This window comes from Myxine glutinosa, chromosome 7 (genome assembly GCF_964187855.1).
Source record: "Myxine glutinosa chromosome 7, kmMyxGlut1.1, whole genome shotgun sequence".
Classification (NCBI taxonomy): domain Eukaryota; kingdom Metazoa; phylum Chordata; class Myxini; order Myxiniformes; family Myxinidae; genus Myxine; species Myxine glutinosa.
In genome coordinates, this window is record NC_136267.1 from 138648841 (window position 1) to 138672287 (window position 23447).

At 44.3% G+C, this 23447-nt stretch overlaps 1 protein-coding gene across 1 annotated transcript in view; it reads left to right on the plus strand.

Moving 5' to 3' along the window:
- LOC137431683 (von Willebrand factor) overlaps window positions 1-23447 on the plus strand; it is a 198760-nt gene that overhangs the window by 130238 nt on the left and 45075 nt on the right. Inside the window, exons 28-33 of the mRNA XM_068123293.2 lie at window positions 143-329; window positions 7656-8129; window positions 11306-11719; window positions 11873-12499; window positions 15875-16024; window positions 16132-16254. Coding sequence (XP_067979394.2) covers window positions 143-329; window positions 7656-8129; window positions 11306-11719; window positions 11873-12499; window positions 15875-16024; window positions 16132-16254 — 1975 coding nt within the window. The remainder of the gene's footprint in view (window positions 1-142; window positions 330-7655; window positions 8130-11305; window positions 11720-11872; window positions 12500-15874; window positions 16025-16131; window positions 16255-23447) is intronic.

Below are 23447 nucleotides of genomic sequence, written 5' to 3' on the forward strand. Positions count from 1 at the left end.
ATATATTTTTGTGTCATAGTGAAATACATAACAAATAATGATAAATATATTAATAAAATAAACATAAATGATCAAATGAAATTACACATTTACATGAACTGATTACAAAATCCTTTTCACCTTTACCATGCCACTCCTACAGCCTCTGTTCCCAGCTCAAGCTGTCATGTGACCGCTGTCCTCCGATCAGTCCCACACCGATTGCGCTTCAAATCACCAGTGAAGCCACCATGAGAGATGTTACTGTCTCGTCTCCCGTGATCCTTCCCCCGGGTGTGCCTCCAGAAGCCGCGGTCTTGCCCACCGTTCCCCCTGATGGGTGTGATAAGGTATGAGTGGCATTCCACCACAGTTCTCAGATCTCGTATTATGGGAAGATTGCATAACACAAAGAGAAAAATAGGAAGAAATTAAATGAGTATGATCATACTTAAAAGGGACACCCTGTAAGAGGCAAACGTAAAATAATTCAAATTATTACCTCTGCCACCAAAGGTGGGCGGAGGTTATGTTTTCACCCTTGTCTGTTTGTCTGTGAACAGGATATCTCAAGTTATGGATGAATTCGGACAACATCTGGGGGGCGGATTGGGTGTGTGAGAAGGATGAAATGATTAGATTTTTGTGAAGATCCATATCCAGACCCGATATATATTTTAAAAATGATTCTTCACCATTGAGCAATAGGGCTACAATTGATATATCTTTATATCTGGTTAAGATCCGGATCCAGATCTGGATACAATATATATATTTATTTCCCATTGATTCTTCACCATTGAGGGATGGGGACAAAAACGATATACTACAGTATAGCACGATATTTCCAAAAATTGTGGATGAATTGGTTATAGGTGCCAAGAACAAACCGATTAGATTTTGGTTCAGGTCCAGATCCATATCTGGCCTATCAGTGGGATAAAAAATGTAAGCTATTCAGCTAGGCAGAGGTATGTGCTCTGTTGAGTACCGCTCTAGTCTTCCTTGAGCTCTAGTATCCTTGATTAGTGAACACATCTCCGATAATTTTTTTTTTTTTTTTTGTATACTGAATCGAGGCTCGAGAAAGAGCTAACATATATTCCACAAACAAATCAACCAGACAAACAAAACATACAAAAATATGGAGCGGAAGACAAGATGGGGAGAGGAGGGGAAGCACACAAACACAACACCTGAGAGCAGGGAGAAGCGTGGGAGGGAGAGGGCCTGGGGGGAGAAGGCATGGGAAGGGGGGGGTGGGGGGGGGGTGGAATATATCCTTGATTAGTGAACACATCTAGACTTCATCAGGGGACCAAATATATCCTTGATTAGTGAACACATCTCCCAGACTTCATCAGGGGACTAAATATATCCTTGATTAGTGAACACATCTCGACTTCATCAGGGGACCAAATATATCCTTGATTAGTGAACACATCTAGAATTCATCAGGGGACCAAATATATCCTTGATTAGTGAATACATCTAGACTTCATCAGGGCACCAAATATATCCTTGATTAGTGAATACATCTAGACTTCATCAGGGGACCAAATATATCCTTGATTAGTGAACACATCTAGACTTCATCAGGGCACCAAATATATCCTTGATTAGTGAACACATCTAGACTTCATCAGGGCACCAAATATATCGTTGATTAGTGAACACATCTAGACTTCATCAGGGCACCAAATATATCCTTGATTAGTGAACACATCTAGACTTCATCAGGGCACCAAATATATCCTTGATTAGTGAATACATCTAGACTTCATCAGGGCACCAAATATATCCTTGATTAGTGAATACATCTAGACTTCATCAGGGCACCAAATATATCCTTGATTAGTGAACACATCTCCGAGAATTCATCAGGGGACCAAATATATCCTTGATTAGTGAACACATCTAGACTTCATCAGGGCACCAAATATATCCTTGATTAGTGAACACATCTAGACTTCATCAGGGGACCAAATATATCCTTGATTAGTAAACACATCTAGACTTCATCAGGGCACCAAATATATCCTTGATTAGTGAACATATCTCCTAGAATTCATCAGGGGACCAAATATATCCTTGATTAGTGAACACATCTCCTAGAATTCATCAGGAGACCAAATATATCCTTGATTAGTGAACACATCTCCGAGAATTCATCAGGGGACCAAATATATTGTTGCGGTTTTGCGAAGCCCGTTCCCTTACAAAGGGGAGATTAAGCCCCTTTTTCTCCTTGGGTCTTCGCACCGCGAGACTGAGTCGCCACTTCCGGGCAGACATGGAAAAGGGTCTCCGCACGTACCTTGAGTACCCACGCCGCAGCGGCAGGGGGATCGAGTCTCGCACGAACCACGCGTAATTGAGTACACCCGAGCGGATGGCGTACCACGTGACCCGTGCTGTTACCTTGCTTATAGAACCCGATCAGAGCGATCTAATACGTACCACGCTAAGCCAATGATGGAAAACACAAGACGGTCGAATCAAAGGAATAACACGATTTATTACACTATTTACAATGATTCGGTAGAAGAAGAGACACAGGGCAGTCTTAAGCAGTCTTAACTTATTCCAGACAATGGGCCCACTTACACACACAGGGAGATGAAGGAAGAATGTCCACGCGCCAAACGCGCCTGCTTTGGTCGCTCCAGGAACAGCTCACCCGGCATGGCCCTCTGGCGGTCACAGCACGTATCCCGGCGAAGGCAGGCAGGCAGGCGGGAAAATCGTCGCGGCGCGTATATCGGCAAAGGCAGGCAGAAGGAAATATGCGCGTCTGTGGCCCGGCGTGGGTCTCCCTTTACAGCTGCAATTAATACTGCGTGGAGCACGGGGAGCAGGGCAAAGTTCGTATACACGGAGTTATTCAGTTCCTCCGATCTGACTTGACACAACGCAATCTCACGCACGTCTTCCCACAACTCTGATTCGTAACTCTTCTCATGGGCTGCGCAACTCATCTGCGATCTGACTCCAGCTCAACTGAACAACCCGCCCGCACTCTCATAACTGAACTCGTCTCAGCGCATCTCCCCTCATAACTGAAGTGGGGGGGCTCTGGGCACAGGGTTATATTGCCCGCCCTAGCCCGAATCGAATGTTCCAAACCCCGCCTTTTTCCGCAGTGGTAAGTCACTCCTCTCGAGCCCTGATTGGCGGCTCGTGCTTACCGTGGCTCCTCCTCCGCCTTCCTTCGGCCTTGGTCAACTTGTTCAGGCCTGCCTCGTGGTATTTCACGCCAAAACCAAAAGCATCGAGGCATCGTAAAGGACCTAATTCTCATTATCCTACTCAACGCAAAACTAAACACAGGAAAGGTCTACGCTTACATTTACTAAGAAATAACTGAGCTTAAACGAGGCTACATGTTGTAGTGTGACTAAACTAGGAGGGGAAATTAACCTTTATTATAAAAACACAAAACCGCAACACTACACCCCTCCCTCGTCAGACTTGTCCCCGAGTCGGAACCACCAATGGAACGACCTGTTAGAGAATGACATGCAAAATTAACTTTTACTTTTACATGTGACATATAGGTGTGGTTCCCCCTAACATTTACTCTGACCCGTGTATGCGAGTTTTAAAACACTAGATATGTCCCTCCTATTGCATTGAGTAGCTACATATCAGATTCACACCCACAACTAACCGAGTATTTCCGCAATTTTTCAAAATAAACACATACCCGGTGGGCAGCATTCTTATATTTACAAGCACAAAAACTTGATTTTATTTACAATTCTATGACCCAGGACCTGTTCTTTTTGGAAGAGAAGATTGGAGGGGAGAGAAAGCACAGCAAAAACACACTCAAAATCATGACACTTGCTGCTTGCTTCTTGCATCTTCTGTGTGCATATTACAAACCGGCTATTCCCTGGACCGGCATACAGGCCATTTTTGATCTTCAGGGCTATCTAAACTTACACATCTTCTCATACCTAGCACACCATAATAACATGCACAAAAATGCTTTTATTTCATTTCTTTTTTTTTCTTTGCCAGGCAGGGCCAATCTCATGTGGTCCGACTGCTTGGCATTAATGCCACTCAAACAAGTGGTCCGAAGGTGCAAGATGATTTTGCATCAAAATGCTGCAGCTCGGACATGAGCTAGCTAGACAAAATGCTGCACAGCAGAGGTGCAAGGCCACAAGGCTTGTGGTCCATAATGAGTAAGGTGCAGCAAAGGGTTTGGCAGCAAAGTGCTGCACAGGTGCAACAAGGTTGCAGCAAAAGGATATGGCAGCAAAGTGCTGCGCAGTTCGGCTGCACAGATGTAGCAAGGTGCAGAAGGTCGATGGTGCTGCACAGTTCCACCTCCAAAATGGTGCTGGGGTGGGAGGAAGAGACAAGGCACAACAAGCAAAGCGGAAAGGACGCAATCGCACATAGAAAACAAGGTAATGCAGTGCGAGGGATGCGGAAGAGCGAGCAGAGCAGGCTCGTCCCGAAAACGTCCGTACCCCCCACCGTCGGCTACACTACCCTAGCCCTCCTTGTATTTACAATCCGTCTCTACGTCTTGTCTCCCATATCCCCCTCTAATCCAAATTAGTCTCTCAATCCTTCCCAGGACGGAAGGGATGGAACCAACACAATGTCACATTACGTCATGATGCGTCTTTACTATCCAAACGGCTTACAGAGCCCTGGTGTGGAATTTCGTCCTCCTTGGTGACTGGCTGTGGATGGTGCGAAGGGATTTCTCATCTCCTAACTACACTACTGACATTTACTTTTAACCTACCCGGGGTCGTTCCCTGCCAATCAGCCTCTTTAAACTATGTGGTTCTAAGAACCCGAATTCCCATTGCCCATTCTGTGGTGCCCTTGAAATTTGGGTCTCACTCCCACAAATTTTCACTCTGTGCCCTTGCACAATTTCGGGGCTGGGTCGTGTGGCTCCACTAGCAGCTCTACCTACCTGCGCACCTCCGCCACTGAAGTCGCCACCCGTGCTTACCTGCTCCTGCGACTACCTAACTGGGGAAGGCCCCTCCTGGCATTTTACCCCCTGATGCCCACCTTGGCATTGGGCAACCCGGGTCCTTCCCTTGGATCCTCGGGCCCCACTCACACTACAACTAACCGGCTCCCAGAGCCTACCTGCGGCCTCACCTGGCCGACAAACTACCAGTGGCGGAGTGCCACAATAACCAGTCGCCCCAAGTCGCCGAGAATTCATCAGTGGACCAAATATATCCTTGATTAGTGAACACATCTCGACTTCATCAGGGGACCAAATATATCCTTGATTAGTGAACACATCTCGACTTCATCAGGGGACCAAATATATCCTTGATTAGTGAACACATCTCGACTTCATCAGGGGACCAAATATATCCTTGATTAGTGAACACATCTAGGCTTCATCAGGGGACCAAATATATCCTTGATTAGTGAACACATCTCGACTTCATCAGGGGACCAAATATATCTTTGATTAGTGAACACATCTCGACTTCATCAGTGGACCAAATATATCCTTGATTAGTGAACACATCTAGACTTCATCAGGGGACCAAATATATCCTTGATTAGTGAACACATCTAGACTTCATCAGGGGACCAAATATATCCTTGATTTGTGAACACATCTCCCAGACTTCATCAGGGGACCAAATATATCCTTGATTTGTGAACACATCTCCCAGACTTCATCAGGGGACCAAATACGGTATGTCCTTAATTAGTGAACACATCTCCTAGAATTTATCAGGGGAGAGAATATATCCTCGATTCGTGAACGTATCTCCTCGACTTCATTGGGGGACCAAATATATCCTTGATTAGTGAACACATCTCCCAAACTTCATCAGGGGACCAAATATATCCTCGATTCGTGAACGTATCTCCTCGACTTCATTGGGGGACCAAATATATCCTTGATTAGTGAACGTATCCCCTGGACTTCATCAGGGGATAAAATAGTCATATATCCCTGATTAGTGAACATATATCCTAAAGTTCAGCAACAGAGCTACCCTTTCAACATGCCCTCACCATTTCCAGGTGACATGGAGAGATCATGATGAACTGCTGCAGATGATCAGGGTACCAACACACAATGACATCCTCTTTTTGAAGGCAGAAAAGGATTTTTACCATCTACATTATATGGCAGCCGTTTAACGTCTCCTTCATAGTACAACGCACTCTCTGATGCAAAGCATTTCCTACATTTCACGAGGATGGATAGCAGTTTGCAGGCACATACCATTTTGTGAGTAACAGTGAGTTGGCAAGACATCTGGGAGGGAAGTGAACACTCAACTATCTTGGCAGTCCATTTCTCAGCCTGTTATTATTAAGGAACTGACAAGCTAGCTATACTAGCTCTAGTTTACAACACTGACAAATGAACAGACACACATTAATTTAACACATTGTTGCTTGAATAATGATATGTAAAGCATCTTCTCTGTTTGTTGTAATATTAGCTTCAACTTCTGCCATTTACGTTCTCACATTTTGCCCATAAATGAGATCTATTCAGTCCATCTGGCAAAGCAACACAATTTTGTGAATTAAAGAGAACTGGTCATGGCAACTACGCCATTTTATTATCACTTCATTAACATGGCCCTCATAAAATTATACCATTGTTAACAAAATACTGTAGTTTACCTTAATATATTTACCTCCGCCACCGAAATATATTAAGGTAAACTGCAGTGACAAGGACGAAATGATTCGATTTTGGTGAAGATCCGGATTCGGATCCGGCTACTAGAATTTTTAAAGTGATTCTTCACCATTGGGAGATCGGGCCAAACACGATGCATAGCAGGATATCTCAAAAGGTTATGGACGGATTTTGACGAAACTTTGTGGAGAGGTTGGGTGAGTGACAAGGACGAATCGATTCGATTTTGGTGAAGATCTGAATATGGATTCGGAGACGAGAATTATTTAATTTTCGAGTGATTCTTCACCATTGAGAGATTGAGCAAAAAGCCATATATAACATGATATTTTAAAAAGTTATGGACGAGTTATGACTAAACTTGGTGGACGAGTTTGTTAAGTGACAAGAACAAGCCGATTAGATTTTGGTTCAGGTCGGAATCCAGATCCGGCTTATGATGGGATGCAAAACATAAACTGTTCAGCCTGGCGAAGGTATGCGCTCTACGGAGTGCTGTTCTAGTTTACTATAGTATACTACAGTAAACTTTGTGGATCTGACAAATGGTGTAGACGTAGTGCACATACCTTTGATCTGTCTAGCCTAGGTTCGAATCTTGGGTAAAATATAAACTGTCCAATTGGTGCTTCACAGGAACTAAGGAGTTGGTTGCATCATTAAGTGTGGCATCCATCAGATGGACATTGACCTACTTGTCCTGTACGCCAGCAATAACTGATCAATGTAAGATATCCCACAGTGTCCTCTCCAAAGAGGAGGCAATTTATTACTGGTAGCCTGAATAAATTCCAAATTCCCACCACCTTCAGTTGAATGCCAGGCCTGACCTGCCAGTTTGGATATACAGTTTTGGAAGAAGGATATACTTTGTCTACTTTGATAATGTCCGGAATATCAGAAGCGATCCATCTGTATATATGGCTAATGGATTAGCAGTGATTTTCATTACTTCTTGCAAATGAAATGTAACATTATGGCAGTGCACAATGTTCTTTCCCTCCAGGTGATGGAATTAGCCATTTTGCTGGACAGTTCTGATGGATTTTCTGAACACGATTTTGAAAGGGCCAAAGACTTTGTGGCCCACACCATGCACAGGATGCACATCGGGCAGTCAAGAGTACGTGTCGCCTTGATGCAATTCCACGTCGGGCCCCTGAATGCCTTCAGCCTCCCCAGCAAAATGCCAACTTCTGGACTCCTCGGTGTGGTCAAAAAACTACGCTATTTTAATGCTGAGCAGGCCTTTGTGGGAGAAGCACTCAAGTATTCTTCAGTATACACACTAGGGGCACTGGCACGGAAAGGTGTGCCCAAGGTGGCCTTGGTCATCACAGCTGGGCGCTCGGCTGATAAACCGGGCAAGGGACTTAAACTGGCCAGGCGGAAGGGAATCCGTGTCGTCATGGCCGCGGTTGGTAGAAACGTTGACCTCCAACTGTTACGAGCTGTAAGAGAGGCAAGCTCTGGAAACAAGGTGAGCATGATAAATATTGTCTCCCATGTCACCGTTTTCTCATGTGCGGGACAACACCTCATTTGGCTCAGTCTGGTTCCCTCTTAAAATGACTTATGCAGAATTTTATTTTTTGTTGAGACTCCTCCATGAGCTTTAGCTCGGGCTCATGGAGGAGCTTGTGCATGCATTACAGGTAAGGAAGAACAATTGAAATACAATGTTGTGTTTCTACATAAACTTACAGCAACATTAGAAGACGATGGACAAATGAATGCTGTACATGGGAATTGAAGTTGGAATCCCAGCATAATCAGATGTGCTTAGAGTGGAATACCAAACACATGAAGTTTTGTGCATTTGTTTTACAGTAACTTTCCACCTCCAAAAGTCCTGATGCTCCTCAATAAGGGTATTACTGTATGTCAAAAGCACGGGGTCCTTTTGGATGGGATGTTGAGCCGGATGTCCTATCTGCAGCATTCACTTTAGATTTGACTTGATCCCAATGCAACTTTTGAAAAGGAGAGGCTGATACACTGCTCATATTTACATATACTAGGGCATGCCCGTACTATATATAAGCTAGGACGTGCCCGTACGTGGGTGCCCGTTCCTTGCCAAAAAAAAAAAAAAAAAAAATTTGTGTAGGGGTGTGTGTGTGTAAACATCCTAGGGCGTGCCCGTACGTGGGTGCAAAAAAACATGCGTGCAAACAACAACAACAAAAAAAAACTTTGAAACCACGTGGCAGTAATGACCACAGAACCCCCCCCCCCCTCTATTTACATGAATGGTTTGGTCCATTCGCAACGACCACAGAACCCCCCCCTCTATTTACATGCAATGGTTTGGTCCATTCGCAACGCCAAAGCGAACGGCGAACGGCTAAATCGCCATAGCTCGGTAAGTACTTGTCCGATTAATTTCAAACCTTGAAAAGGCACATCCTCGGGTCCCCAGCAATATACCTGGCAAGTTTCAAGTATATCGGACCCGTGGTTGTCGAGAAACAGCGGTCACAGACAAACAAACAAACGTACAAACGTACAAACGTACAAACGTACAAACAAACACACAGAGATTACTGGAATTATAGATAGATTGAACCACTTAATTCGGTGAGGCACAGACCGAGTCACATGACCACATGTTAGTGACAAGGGTCATCTCCCACACGCACACATTGTCTCTACCAACTAGGAGGTGCGTTTGCGGTCAGGCAAGACAAATTAAACCAAAAATGCCTCTTTCAACCCTGAATGCAACATCACTCTGACGTTTGCTTTTTACCATTTGCTGTTGTATTTTGATCCATGGTTCCGTCCTCCAGCATATGTAAATTCCCCTTGTTAAGTTAACCTCGCATGCTGAAACGGCCATGTGGTGATATTAGTACACAACATTCACCTCCGTTCTGACGTCTTGGGAGATAACTCTCCAGCAGTCTTATGTTGTCCATTAGGGAGACCGAGCCCCTTAAAATACATTACACAAAGCTCTTTCTAACCACTGACTCGATCACTCACTGAATGATTCACTGATATGTGTTTAGTACTATCTTGGTGGGCTAGAAAGTTGAGAATTTGCATATTGATGTACCTCTGAATCAGGATTCGAAATTCACAAAACTGTCCATAAACTAAAATATCCGCAAACAAAATTGAGCCGTTGGAGCTTCACTTCTGCTCACGGATTGTCATGTGACTAAAGACAATGGTACATTACGTGATGTTTGATGGGAATGGGCATGATCAGTCAAGCACGACAGGGAGCAGGTGCGTCGAGGTTTTGTGGCGGTATGATTTGAGAAGTGTCTGTAGGTTTTTGTTGTTTATGGACAGTCTACAATGGCAAGTGTTGCTGCTTTCTTAAATATCGCATGTTTACAAATACAGTTTGTGATGATTGTGACACTCAGAACATGTTTTAGTCAATGCATATTTACCTTGTTATAATGATCCGCATTGTTAGAAAATCTGGATATAATGATCCCTTTGTTCCAGCAAGTTCAATGCAGACCCAATATCCTATGTTGCAAAACCGTCGAAACAGATGAGATTGCCAAAAATAATCAAAAACGTCAAAAGAAACATCATTTTATTATCCCAAGTGTTTCTGCATCACCACGGTGCCAAAATACATCACTAAAGTCCGCTGCCGGTGAAGAGGGGTGGAGACACTCAGCTGGATGAGGGGTTCTTGGTCCCGCCCCCTCATGTGCAGTGCTTGATCACATCCCTTTGAAAGAGTCTGTGGAGGTGCCTGAAGAGAACACAAAACGGAATTTTTCATGAAACTGAATTTGGATTTTTCTGGAAATGGAGAATCACTGACTCTATAATTTGCAATGTTTTAACAGCCTGCTGCATGATATGGTCAATTCATGCTTCATGGACAGCATTTTGTCTATCCAGAAGGCATACCTTCTTCATTGAAGATTTACCTCAATACATTTACCTCAATACATACCTTCTACATTCTTCTTCAAACATGCAAAATTGCACTGTACTGCACATACATTAAGAGCTAAGAGCATTAAGGTCATATACCAAAAAGTGCATTTACGGGCAGATTTTTAGTATACGCAATCAACATTGAGGGGTGGGGGGGGGGGGGGCACATTAAATATTTAATTTTTTTTGGATTTGACTCCCAGTTCGTGCTCCAGGGGTGGGGACTTGGTGTCACAAGGGTCAACACAGAAGATTTATTTTAACTCAAAATTTGATATTGGTCACTCCTGGCAGAACTTTTTGCCATCTTTCAACTTTGCTTTATTCTCCATTTAATTGATTTTATTTATCTGCTTGCAGTCTGCATGTTTGGTATTCCAATCTGTACATGATTCTGGGATCCCACTGATTTTAAATCACATATGAAGTTGATTTGTCTTTGTCTCCTTATGTATTTGTAATTAATGCAAAAGTACTTTATGTCCTTGTCCGATACTTGTAACACATGTAGAAGCTCCCTCGTGAGTCTTACAAGACCATCAAAATATACATAAATATTAATATGAGGTTTCTCTTTCTCTTTCTCGTTCTTTCTCTCTTTTTCTTTCTGTCTGTCTGTCTGTCTGTCTGTCTGTCTGTCTGTCTGTCTGTCTGTCTCTCTCTCTCTCTCTCTCTCTCTCTCTCTCTCTCTCTCTCTCTCTCTCTCTCTCTCTCTCTCTCTCTCTCTCTCTCTCTCTATAGGTTTTCAACATGGCCAGTATGAATGAGCTTCAGCAGGTGGAGGAGTATGTTGTTCGAAGCCTCTGCAATATAGCAAAGGCTCCCAAACCAACGAGTGTTCCCACAATGCCAATGGAGTTCCCACAAACAGAGAAACCACTGATATCACGATGGAAAAGTGTTTCATTGGTATTACCAATGGCTGCAACCACAGACGGATCACCGCTTTCAACCTATCGCCCAATGGACTTAATTTTTGCTCTTGAGGACTCGGACACGGTGGGTGAAAGAGCATTCGAAATGATGAAGGATTTTGTACAGGAGGTTGTACAGGAGGTGGACATTGGGGAAAATGAGACAAAGGTTGGGATTGTGCAGTTTGCTGAGAAACCAATTGTTACCTTGGCCCTTGAACAATATCAGCAGAAGGAGGAGGTGAGTGAAAATACAATAAACAATACATCTTATCGTATTCTGTATTCTTTATAAATGAAGTGTGGGAAAGAATTAATCTAATTTTTTTCAGGAGTGATTTTTCCAGTTTTTCTTCCCTTTCACTCATTGTTCCCTCATATTTGTCGCCACCAGGTGATGGAAACAATAAAAAATATGACATTCCACGGTGGAGACACTGTGAACACAGGGGCGGCAATTGAGAGCGCGTTGGCTGAAGAAATGCCCGGACGCCCAGACATTCCAAAAATCATGTTCTTGCTGACAGCCAGTCGTGCCAATGACACCATAAGCCATCCAGCTGAAGAGGCACAGAAGGAAGGGATGGCTGTGTTCCCCATTGGTGTGGGTGAAAAAACCGACATGGAACAGCTCGAGGAGCTTGGGACATTCCCAGCTATTGCCATCTCCTCTTTCGATCAGCTCGGACATGAGCTAGCTAAAGACATCCTGGATACTTGCTGTCTACCCGACACCATTCTTCCGACAAAGCTACCATTATCCCAAACACATCCTGCCTCCTCTCATCAAACTCTAATCACACAGAGTCTGAAGATCTGTACTCTCGAATCCTGTCCTCCACCACCAGAGTGTGGGCCTCACCGCATCCTCAATACAACCTCTGGTCCATGCTGCTCACTGTACAAGTGTATATGTGCATGTGCTGAGGTTTCATCTCCTGCCCCCTGCCCACGTGGTCACTCTCAAGAGATTCAAATCGATGAGTGCGGTTGTCGTTCTGTATCATGTTGGCCGAGAGAGGTAAGAATGTTTATGCTTTCTTATTACCCTCGCAGGAGGAGAGGGTATTGCATTTGGGTCCGTTTGTTTCTGGCAAGTATGTTGGTTGGTTTGTCTGTCTGTATGTTTGTGTGCAGTATTACATCGACATCGTTGCACATAGCATCGCCATACTTTACACACATATTTGCCTTGCCCTGGAATAGACTGTGCCCAATTTTTTAACTCTCTAGGCCCAAGGTCAAGCTCAAGGTCACCCAAAACGTGAAAATCGTGACCGCAGCGTAAAGCCGGGGCGAGGCGGAGTGATACAGCGGAAGGTTTCGACGGTTTAAATGAAGCCGCAATGAGGCGGATTTTCATTGGGACCTTCATCTTGATTTCGTTACCTCCGCCACCAAAGGTGGATGGAGGTTATGTTTTCACCCCTGTCTGTTTGTCAGTTTGTTACTTGCCGGAATAGATTCCGGCAAGTATGTTGGTTGGCTGGTTTGTCAGTTTGTTACTTGCCGTAACAGATTCCGGCAAGTATGCTGGTTGGTTGGTTTGTTACTTGCCAGAATAGATTCGCCGGAATAGATTTTGGGTGGTGAGGGGGCTTGAAGCCAGATTTTAATCTTACAGCCGCCATGTTGGTGCTCGCCGTCACTGCGATGCGAAGCGAAAGACACCTCAGAGCTGTCACATTCACAATCGCTACGTCGTATGTACTCCCGATATGTGTTTCCTTCATTGTAAAAACTACCAAATCAACAGTTAAAAGGATTTATGCATTAATTTTTTAACATCGGTCCATAAGACCTTCTTCCAGTCTTCAGTAGTCCACTGGCGATGCTTCATGGCCCAGGCAATCCTCTTTTTCTTATTTTGCCATCTTAGCAATGGCTTTCTTACTGCAACTCGACCTGTCAAACCTGCAGCTCGAAGTCTTCTCTTCACAGTTGAAACTGAGACTTGCTAACTTCGACCAGTGTTAAAGCAAAAGCCAGAGGAGAGGGTATTGCATTCTAGTCCGTTTGTTACTTGCAAAATCGAAGATTTTTCAAGTATATTGGTCGGTTGCGTTTGTGGTTCTGTCGTTTGGGGTTGGACGAGTGTTAAAGCAAAAGCCAGAGGAGAGGGTATTGCATTCTAGTCCGTTTGTTACTTGCAAAATCAAAAGATTTTTCAAGTGTATTGGTCGGTTGCGTTTGTGGTTCTGTCGTTTGTGGTTGGACCAGTGTTAAAGCAAACGCCAGAGGAGAGGGTATTGCATTCTAGTCCGTTTGTTGCTTGCAAAATCGAAGATTTTTCAAGTATATTGGTCGGTTGCGTTTGTGGTTCTGTCTGTCTGTTTGTCTGTTTGTCACTGGCCTACAGGTCACAATTCCAAACCGATCATCACGAAACTTCACCAAGTTGTATAGGTCGTCCCAATTGAGAAGCCTATTGTTTTTGGGGTCAAAAGGTCAAAAGGTCAACATAAGCCAAAAGGTGACCATAGGCCAAATTTCTAAAATCCTAAATTATCATCCAATTGACTTGAAATTTGAAGAGAACTTGCATATCTGGCCACTGAATTCAACCACTAAGCATATTTGAGGTCAACATAGGCCAAAAGGTCAACATAGGCCGAATTTCTAAAATCCTCAATTTTCATCCGATTGACTTGAAATTTGAAGAGAACTTGCATATCTGGTCACTGAATTCAACCACCAAGTATTTTTGAGGTCAACATAGGCCAAAAGGTCAACATAGGCTGAATTTCTAAAATCCTAAATTTTCATCCAATTGACTGGAAATTTGAAGATGACTTGCATATCTGGTCACTGAATTCAACCACCAAGTATATTTGAGGTCAACATAGGCCAAAAGGTCAACATGGGCCAAAATGTCAACATAGGCCAAATTTCTAAAATCCTCAATTTTCATCCAATTGACTTGAAATTTGAAGATGACTTGCATATCGGGTCACTAAATTCAACCACAAATTATATTTTAGGTCAACATAGGCCAAAAGGTCAACATAGGCCAAGTTTTTAAAATCCTCAATTTTAATCCGATTGACTTGGAAATTGAACAGCATTTGCACATTGAGTCACTAAATAGGGAAACTAACTATTTTTGAGGGCAAAAGGTCAAAGGTCAACTCAAGGTCAACCTTACAAAATCATTTTTCATCTGAAAAATCATCACGTTTCTTCCTGTTGACCCGAGCTTTGATCAAGATTGTCAATTTTAATCTTGATGAAATGGACAATTTGCTGTATCAATGGAATTTTTTTTCTTGGGGGTGGGGGGCGGATTTTGCAAGTATCGTGCTCGGCATGACGTTTTCTTGTTTGTCTGTTTGTCTGTTTGTTTGTTTGTCCGCACAGAATAAATATGATTTTCTCTGCAACCATTGGTCCGATTGACAGGAAATTTTCACCATAGGTGCAACTCCACCTGTATATTTTTTAAATGATAATTATGACGTCATGGGTCACGTGGTTTGGCCGCCATCTTGGAAAAACCGAAAAACTTTGCACCTCTATCTCTGAAAGTGCTCAATAGAAAAAATCGAGACATGGCTCATTGTAAAGAACTCTCCATGGGGAATAAAATATGTTAATGATGATGTCATAGGTGCACCTAGGTGCCTTCATTATGACGTCATAATTCGACAAGTACAAAACTTCATCCGATCAAGATGAAATTTCTTGAGTATAATCTAGGAATAAATTAGTTTAGGGAAAAAATGATGACGTCATCGATCACGTGGTTCTGTCCCCATATTTGTTTTAACACAAAAGCATTAAAAACACTGAAAATACATCCTGGCGAGGGTTTGCAATCTCTGATTGCTCTTTTTCTTGTTCTTACTTTCAATGTAGATGAAACCCTCACAATTGTTTTGCTGAAGCTGCAGACCAAACTTGACTTTTTTATTGAGTTGAACAGACTGCACTAAATGGACAACACTGTTTCACTACACAGGTCCAGTTAAGGATCTTGCTACCTCATTCTTTCAATCCACTATAGGGTAGTGGGTGTCATCTGCGGTGGTACATTTATGATAAACAAACTGGCTAACATGGGATGAAATCAACAGCACTTTAATTGTGGTATGATAAACTGCCGTGGGAAGCAAACGTTTCAGGTGAGCATCCTCTTTTGTTCTGACCAAGGGTTAATGGACTTTTGATTTCATCCATTGTTCTACCTGTTTGCCAACGCAGATCGACACTGGCCAATAAAGGTGCGTCTGTTGTCACCTTTGAGAAAAATTAATCCTCAAAGAAAACCAAGAGGTCGTTTACTCCACCAGCATGTTGTTTTGTTCATTGAAATAAATATACATGAACAGTATTTTTACCACAAATCTTAGATTATTAATTAGCAGATTTTACAACACTTGAATACAATGCTTGGCAGGTGTGTGTGGAGGGCTCTGTCGAGCGCCCAGTGGGTGAGAGATGGAAGAAGAACTGCAGTGAGTGCAGATGCGAGAGACGAGCTGAAACGACAAAGGAATTGGGTCATGTGATCTGCCTCCCTATTTTCTGTGACTCTTCTTGTCCCCTGGTCAGTAGTGACAATTAGCTAGTTGTTGGCACCATCCCCAATGCAGTGGAATTGCAATTGTACTCGTATGTCTATTCATCCAACCTCCTAACTCTGAACCATTCCAGGGCTCCATTTATGTGAAAGAAGATGGTGAGTGCTGTGGAGTATGTAAGCGCAAAGTTTGCATCGATGTTTCAGCAAGTACTGAATCTCGTGGCGATATGGATGTTGGTGGAACAATCTACAAGGTTGGTGTGGACACCTTTTCCATGTCATAGTATGACCCATTCATGAGACAAATGCAGATGTATGCTGCTTACCGAGGTCACTTTTACTGCAAAGCAATTTCAGGAACATCAATTTGACCCAATGAGTTAAATGTGTTTAGGATTTGATTTAATGGATTGAAGGGCAAGGTTTTATATATTTATATATATTATACAGTATTTATATGGCATTGCTGGGTAACCATGATTCGCTTCTTGATGGGAATATGAATTAGGGGGGGGGAGGAGAGGAGGGAGGGACAGGGGAGGAGGAGAGGAGGAGGGGAGGAGGGGAAGGGAAGGGGAGTGGGAGGAGAGGGAGGGAAGGGGGAGGGGGAGGGAGGGAAGGGGTGAAGAAAGGGGGAGGGAGGAAAGGGGAAGGGGTAGGGAGAGGGGGAGGAAGGGAGGGAAACGATGAGGAGAAGGGAAGGGAGGGGGAAGGAAAGGGAGTGGAGTGGGAGCGGAGAGAGAGAGGGGAGAGAGAGAAAGGAGGGAGGAGAGAAGGGAGGGTGGAGGGGGAAATGGGGAGAGAGGAGGGGGAGGAGCAGGGAGGAGAGAGAGAAGGGAAGAAGGGTGGGGGGAGGGAGGAGTGGGGGAGGGGGAGAGTGACTATATCGCACAAAAATGTTAGTCAATTAAAAAATGGGTACGTGAAAACAAAAAGGCAGCTCTGTCTGCTGTATCGCCATAGCTTGCAAAAGCAGCCTGAATAGTGATTACCAAGTGGTGGTTCACCTCGTTAAGCATATTCAAAAAGGGTGTTACAATGCACCCAAACTTCCCCGGCCTTGTTACGAAAACAAAAAGGGAGCTCCATCTACTGTAACACCGTGGCTTGCAAAAGTAGCCTGAATAGTGTTCACCAATTGCTAGATATGGAAATTTTGTCAGATTTCACTCCAGATTTGGACATTTATTTAGTCTACAGCAACCAATCCTCATATCCGAATCCAGATTTTGATGATATACTTCAATTATGTAATGATTAATAATCGATCGTGTTTCTAAGGCAAGGCACGTTTGAGTAGGCTGAAACAAAATGGCGGCTTAATAACCCAGCGAGATGCAGTGGGCTGACCAATATGGCTGGCAGCCATATTGGTAAGCCACCACATCGGTTTTTTTTTCTCTTATGAGCACCTCGTTAATCATCTTCAAAAAGGATGCTATAACACACCCAAACACCAAGTTTTCATGCCTGCAATCTGTTGGGGGTCCAGGTGTATGCATGCAAAGTTTGGGGCCACTAGGTTTCATGGTTTTGGAGTTATGGAGGAGACAGATGGACGGACAGACACTGCATTTTTTTGTTGTTGTTTAGTGTACAAGATCGAGGGCCGTGTAAGAGCTAACATTAATCACAAAAAAAACAAACGGACATATAATACATGGAGCGGGAGACAAGATGGGGAGAGAGGGGGAAGTACACAAGTACAACATTTGAGAGCAGGGACATCGGGAGATCTGTGCGCGAAAGAGGGCTTGGGGGGAGGAAGCATGGGAAGCGGGAGAGGGTGGGAGAGGTATAAAACACATGGACACTGCTAGAACTTCCAGGAAAGGAAGAGGTCGGTATTTCAAAAAAAAGTGGCTCTGGGGTATACGAACGGGGGTAGAAGAGATCAAGGTTTTGGATGGGGGAAGATAAGAGATGGTGGTGAACAGCTGTTTTAAAGACCTGGAGGGAGGAGTGGGATTGAAGAGAGTCAGATTGAAGAGAGAATTCCACAATAAAAGACAAGCCTTTTATTATATATATATATATATATATATATATATATATACAGTGGAACCTTGACTTACGAGTTTAATTCATTCTGTGACCGAGCTCGTAACTCAAATTGCTCGTTTCTCAAATCAAATTTCCCCATTAAAATGCATTGAAATGCTATTAATCCGTTCCAGCCCGCCAAAAACCACACCAATTTTTTTTTAAATATACAGTATATATAAAAATATCTCGCGCTTTATATTTCACCTGTATGCAGCATACAAGTTGGCAGGATGGCCTGGACTGGAGGTACGCACACTTGACTCTAAAGTCTAAACTGTCCAGCCTGGGTTTGAATCCCGACCCAGCTATAACCTGTCATGGGTGAATCACAGGCAGGGTGATTCATCAATGTGTGTACCGCTAAACTGGGCGCCCCGTTTGCGTCCCATTAGTTGTTGGATGTTAAGGATCTCACCGTGTTTTCCACAAAGAGAAGGTGAGCTATCGCCGGCACTCTGAACAAGTTGTGGCCTGGCATGGCATGAACATGAAAACATGAACATGAACATGAAATGTTCGACATGAACATGAAATTTTCCAAAATAACCAAAATGCGAAAACAAAAATGCAGCGCTATACGACAGAGATACTGTACGTGCACGGCAAGATAACCACGTGACCGGAACCCACCTGGCGGCGTAAACTCAAAATAACCAACATGCGAAAACAAAAATGCAGCGCTATACGACAGAGATACTGTACGTGCACGGCAAGATAACCACGTGACCGGAACCCACCTGGCGGCGTAAACTCAAAATAACCAACATGCGAAAACAAAAATGCAGCGCTATACGACAGAGATACTGTACGTGCACGGCAAGATAACCACGTGACCGGAACCCACCTGGCGGCGTAAACTCAAAATAACCAACATGCGAAAACAAAAATGCAGCGCTATACGACAGAGATACTGTACTTGCACGGCAAGATAACCACGTGATCAGAACCCACCTGGTGGCGTAAACTCAAAATAACCAACATGCGAAAACAAAAATGCAGCGCTATACGACAGAGATACTGTACTTGCACGGCAAGATAACCACGTGACCGGGTGGCGAAAGCTCGTAACTCAGATCTCGGCTCGCATCTCAAAGCAATAAACCGCCCGAGCGACGGCTCGTATCTCGAAAAACTCGTAAGTTGGGGCACTCGTAAGTCAAGGTTCCACTGTATATATATATATATATATATATATATATATATATATATATATACATACATACATACACACATACACACATACACACATACACACATACACACACAGTACATATATATACTAGCGGGGTCACCCATGGGAATCCCACGGGCATGGATGTGTGTGACATTTCGACATATTGAGTTAGATGCTGCACATTCATTTTAACAAAATGGTTACTGGCAAGTCATCAGATCCAGAAATGGTGTGATGAACACAATTTATTTATTTCACACAATATGTGACCCCTCACTCCTCTCCACCTGACACTCTCCTGTCTCCACCTGACACTCTCCTCTCTCCACCTAGCACTCCTCTCCTCTCCAATCCCTCACATTCCTCTCCTTTCCAATCCCTCACACTCCTCTCCTCTCCAATCCCTCACACGCCTCTCCAATCGTGCCTCACACTCCTCTCCAATAGCACCTCACACTCCTCTCCAATCGCGCCTCACACTCCTCTCCAATCGCGCCTCACACTCCCCTCCAATCACTCCTCTCCAATCGCGCCTCACACTCCTCTCTAATCGCGCCTCACACTCCTCTCCAATCGCGCCTCACACTCCTCTCCAATCGCGCCTCACACTCCTCTCCAATCGCGCCTCACACACCTCTCCAATCGCGCCTCACACTCCTCTCCAATCGCGCCTCACACTCCTCTCCAATCGTGCCTCACACTCCTCTCCAATCGCGCCTCACACTCCTCTCCAATCGTGCCTCACACTCCCCTCCAATCGCTCCTCACTCGCCTCTCCAATCGCTCCTCACTCGCCTCTCCAATCGCTCCTCACTCGCCTCTCCAATCGCTCCTCACTCACCTCTCCAATCGGCTTTCCACGTCTCGTTTCTCTCGTTTTTCTCCCGTCTCATTCTTTTTCTTGCTCGAAATCGGCCCGTCTCGCCCGTCGGCCCGTCTCGCTTTCGTGCTTGCGCGTAAATAAATTGTGTTCATTACACCATTTCTGGATCTGATGACTTGCCAGTAACCATTTTGTAAAAATGAATGTGCAGCATCTAACTCAATATGTCGAAATGTCACACACATCCATGCCCGTGGGATTCCCACGGGTGACCCCGCAAGTTTGCATTGACGTTCGTCGATGGACTCGTTCGCCCGTCTCATTCGTTTTCTTGCTACATCCTGTTCAAGTCTGCGTTCTTCATCGATCGTCTCATTCATTTTGGAAATAGAAGTTTCCACGCAGCGCATGAATTGTCACGATCCTCAAGAGGAATTTGTCTCGTAATCATCAAATGATAAATGGCAAGTAAATTATATTGTGGAAAATTAAAGATTTCAAATAAACCTATTTAAAGTGTATGCGCACATAACTAATTTAAAAAACGAAGAAATATCTCTCGGTAATTTCCTGAAACATATTTTACTTCCGGCTAATAGTAATAATGTTGAATGAAATCAAAACGAAGAAATATATGTCGGCATCATTGTTGACGTTTTTGTGACGACTGTCATCAAACGAAAAAGTAATATATCTTAACGGAAAAGCAAAAGCGAATTTTTAATATATATCGACACATTGCCGTCGGTGTCATGTTGGGCGGTGTATGATACACCATGACGCGATTTTTAAAAATATATAACTGCATTTTCCCGCGTGTGTGGAATGTTCTCAATTATTGCTGACACCGAGTCCAAAACCATCGATAAAAATGAAATCATATGGTGAGTTAGATTGGAGATAAAGGCGTGAGAGAGACTCAATGGCCTTGAAGTTACAGGCCTTTGAGAATTCATTTTGTTCTATAAACGGCAACTTTCATCGGATTTTCTTCCCGTTTTTTTTCAACCGAGTCGAAAACTATGTTAGCGACTGTGAAAAATGAAATGATATATCGAATTTGATTTGAAATAAAACTGGGAGAGAGAGCAAGACACCACGGGCCTACAAAACAGGCCTCAAAGCTATGCGAGTTAATAAAATGGTGGATATTTGTTTATAATTATATGAAGCCACTCCCAGAATGGGTGGAGCTATGGGTGGAGCTACTCTGCAAACCGAGTAAGCCACACCCCGGACAGACGCCCAACAGACAGACAGAATCATCTACGGCTATTATAATATAGATATTGTTGCGGATATGAGGACTGTATTTTTTTTATTGTGTGTATTATTATTATTGCTTGAGTCTGGCCCCTCCTGCCTCCGGAGCTGTGTAAAGGTCAAAAGGGCGTCCCATAATTAGTCCAAAAGCATACACGTCAGCCAATCATAGAATACCCCTGTTCGATAGTTATATCTTATTCTGTGTTTTAGGGTAAGGCTGTGTCTCCCATTAATTGAAGTACTCCATTGCACCAAGTGAAAGAGATAGATTCCCTTCATTCCCATTCCCAAAACCTCCATTCCCCCCTTTCGTCGATTGGCAATTACCTCCCCTCCAATAACCGCCATTGACCACGAGGCAGGGTCGGAGAAGAAAGGCGTGTCTCCACCTCGTCATAGAGGGGAGGAGTGAGCCAGCCCCACTCGACCAACCATGAGCCAGGGGTTTGGCTAGAGAGGGCGGAGGAAGAGCGATCGGGGAGGTTCGCAAAGGTTGAGGGGCGGGGCCTATATAACCCACGGCAGGGCGTTTCCCAAGCAGATGAGCTTTTACAGGGAGACAAGAGGGAGTCCAAGCAGTTGGGTCCAAGAGATGCGCTTTGAGTTGGGTCCAAGAGATGCGCTTTGAGTTGAGTCCAAGAGATGCGCTTTGAGTTGAGTCCAAGAGAGGCGCTTTGAGTTGAGTCCGAGAGAAGTCCAGAGTTGAGCTGCAGCTCGAGCCACCGAAACTGCGTTTACAGCAGCTCGAGCCACCGAAACTGCGTTTACAGCAGCTCGAGCCACCGAAACTGCAGCCACAGCAGCGTGGGCCTGGACGGCAGTTTGGAGCAGGGCCGCAAAGGAACGGCGGCTGCCCAACGAGCCGATTGTGCGGCAGTACCCGTGGACCTTCCTCTCCCTCCAGCCATTCACCTCCTGCCAGTCCTATCATCATTCCCCGCGTGAGTCTGTCCTTGTTTGTTCTGTCCCTGGGTTAATTAAGACTGTAGGTAAGCTAGCGTTGCACTGTGTCTCTAATATCTTCTGTAAATTATTTTCTTATCCTTCCTTCTTCCTTGGTTATTTTGAGCCTGTAAATAGTAAATAAATTTAGTAGTATTTTCAACCCCTTTTCTCGTCTTATTCCTTTTCCTCTTTGCATTCGGTCGCTTTAGAGTTTTCCCGATTGAATAGCGGTGGCGCGATCCGGCCAAAGTTTGGGGTAAATCGGGTGTTAGAGTCGGGGAATAACTGTTCGGTCGCGGAGCCTCCGCTCGGCAAATATAATATCTTTAACCGCGTCCGTAACAATTGGTAGTCAGGAGTTGGGATTCGAACCTGGGACTAAATTTATTTAGCCCAAATTTTGGACACCAATTGTGTTATTAGTTATTACAGTAACAATTGGTGTCGGGGAGTGGGATACGAGGCCCGAAGCGCGCTTAACGCGCTCAAAATTACGAGCTGCTGAAAAATTGTGTTTTAAAGAAAAACCCGAATTTTGAAATCGCGCCATGGCTGGTCAAGGCGATCGGATGCCGGTGGGTGAGCTAGAGATAGACGGGGTGGAATCGACCCAGGACCTCGGGGAAATGTATATGGAGGATGTGGTTGAGGGGGTATCAGACGCGCAAAATGGCGCTCTCGCGCACGAGGTTTCGGGCGCGCAAAATAGCGTCCTCGCGCACGTGGGTGTAGCGGCACCAAATTTTGCCACGCCGGCGACCGTAACCTCGCCATCGGTGGATTTGAACCTTTTTTTTTATACAAATGAAGGCCCTTATCGAGAAGAATAGTGAGCAAATGAGGGACGAAATGAGGGCTAATAGTCAGCAATTAGGGAACCGGATGGAGGCTCAGAGTGAGCAAATGGGGGAAATGGGGGGCAAAATGGGGGAAAGGGGGGGCAAAATGGGAGAAATGGGGGAACGGCTAGAAGCTAAATTTGAGGGGTTAGACAACGGAATAAAAGAGGTAAAGAATGGGTTAACGGGGGTGGAAAATAGAATGGCTGCCCAGGAGAATCAGTTAGAGGGGGTAAAAAATGGGTTAATGGGGTTAGAAAATAGGATGGAAGACAAATTGCGGGAAATAGGGGAGCAATCCGCCCGGGAAATTGAACAGATGGGGAACCAGATGGAGGAGATGAAAGAGGAGAT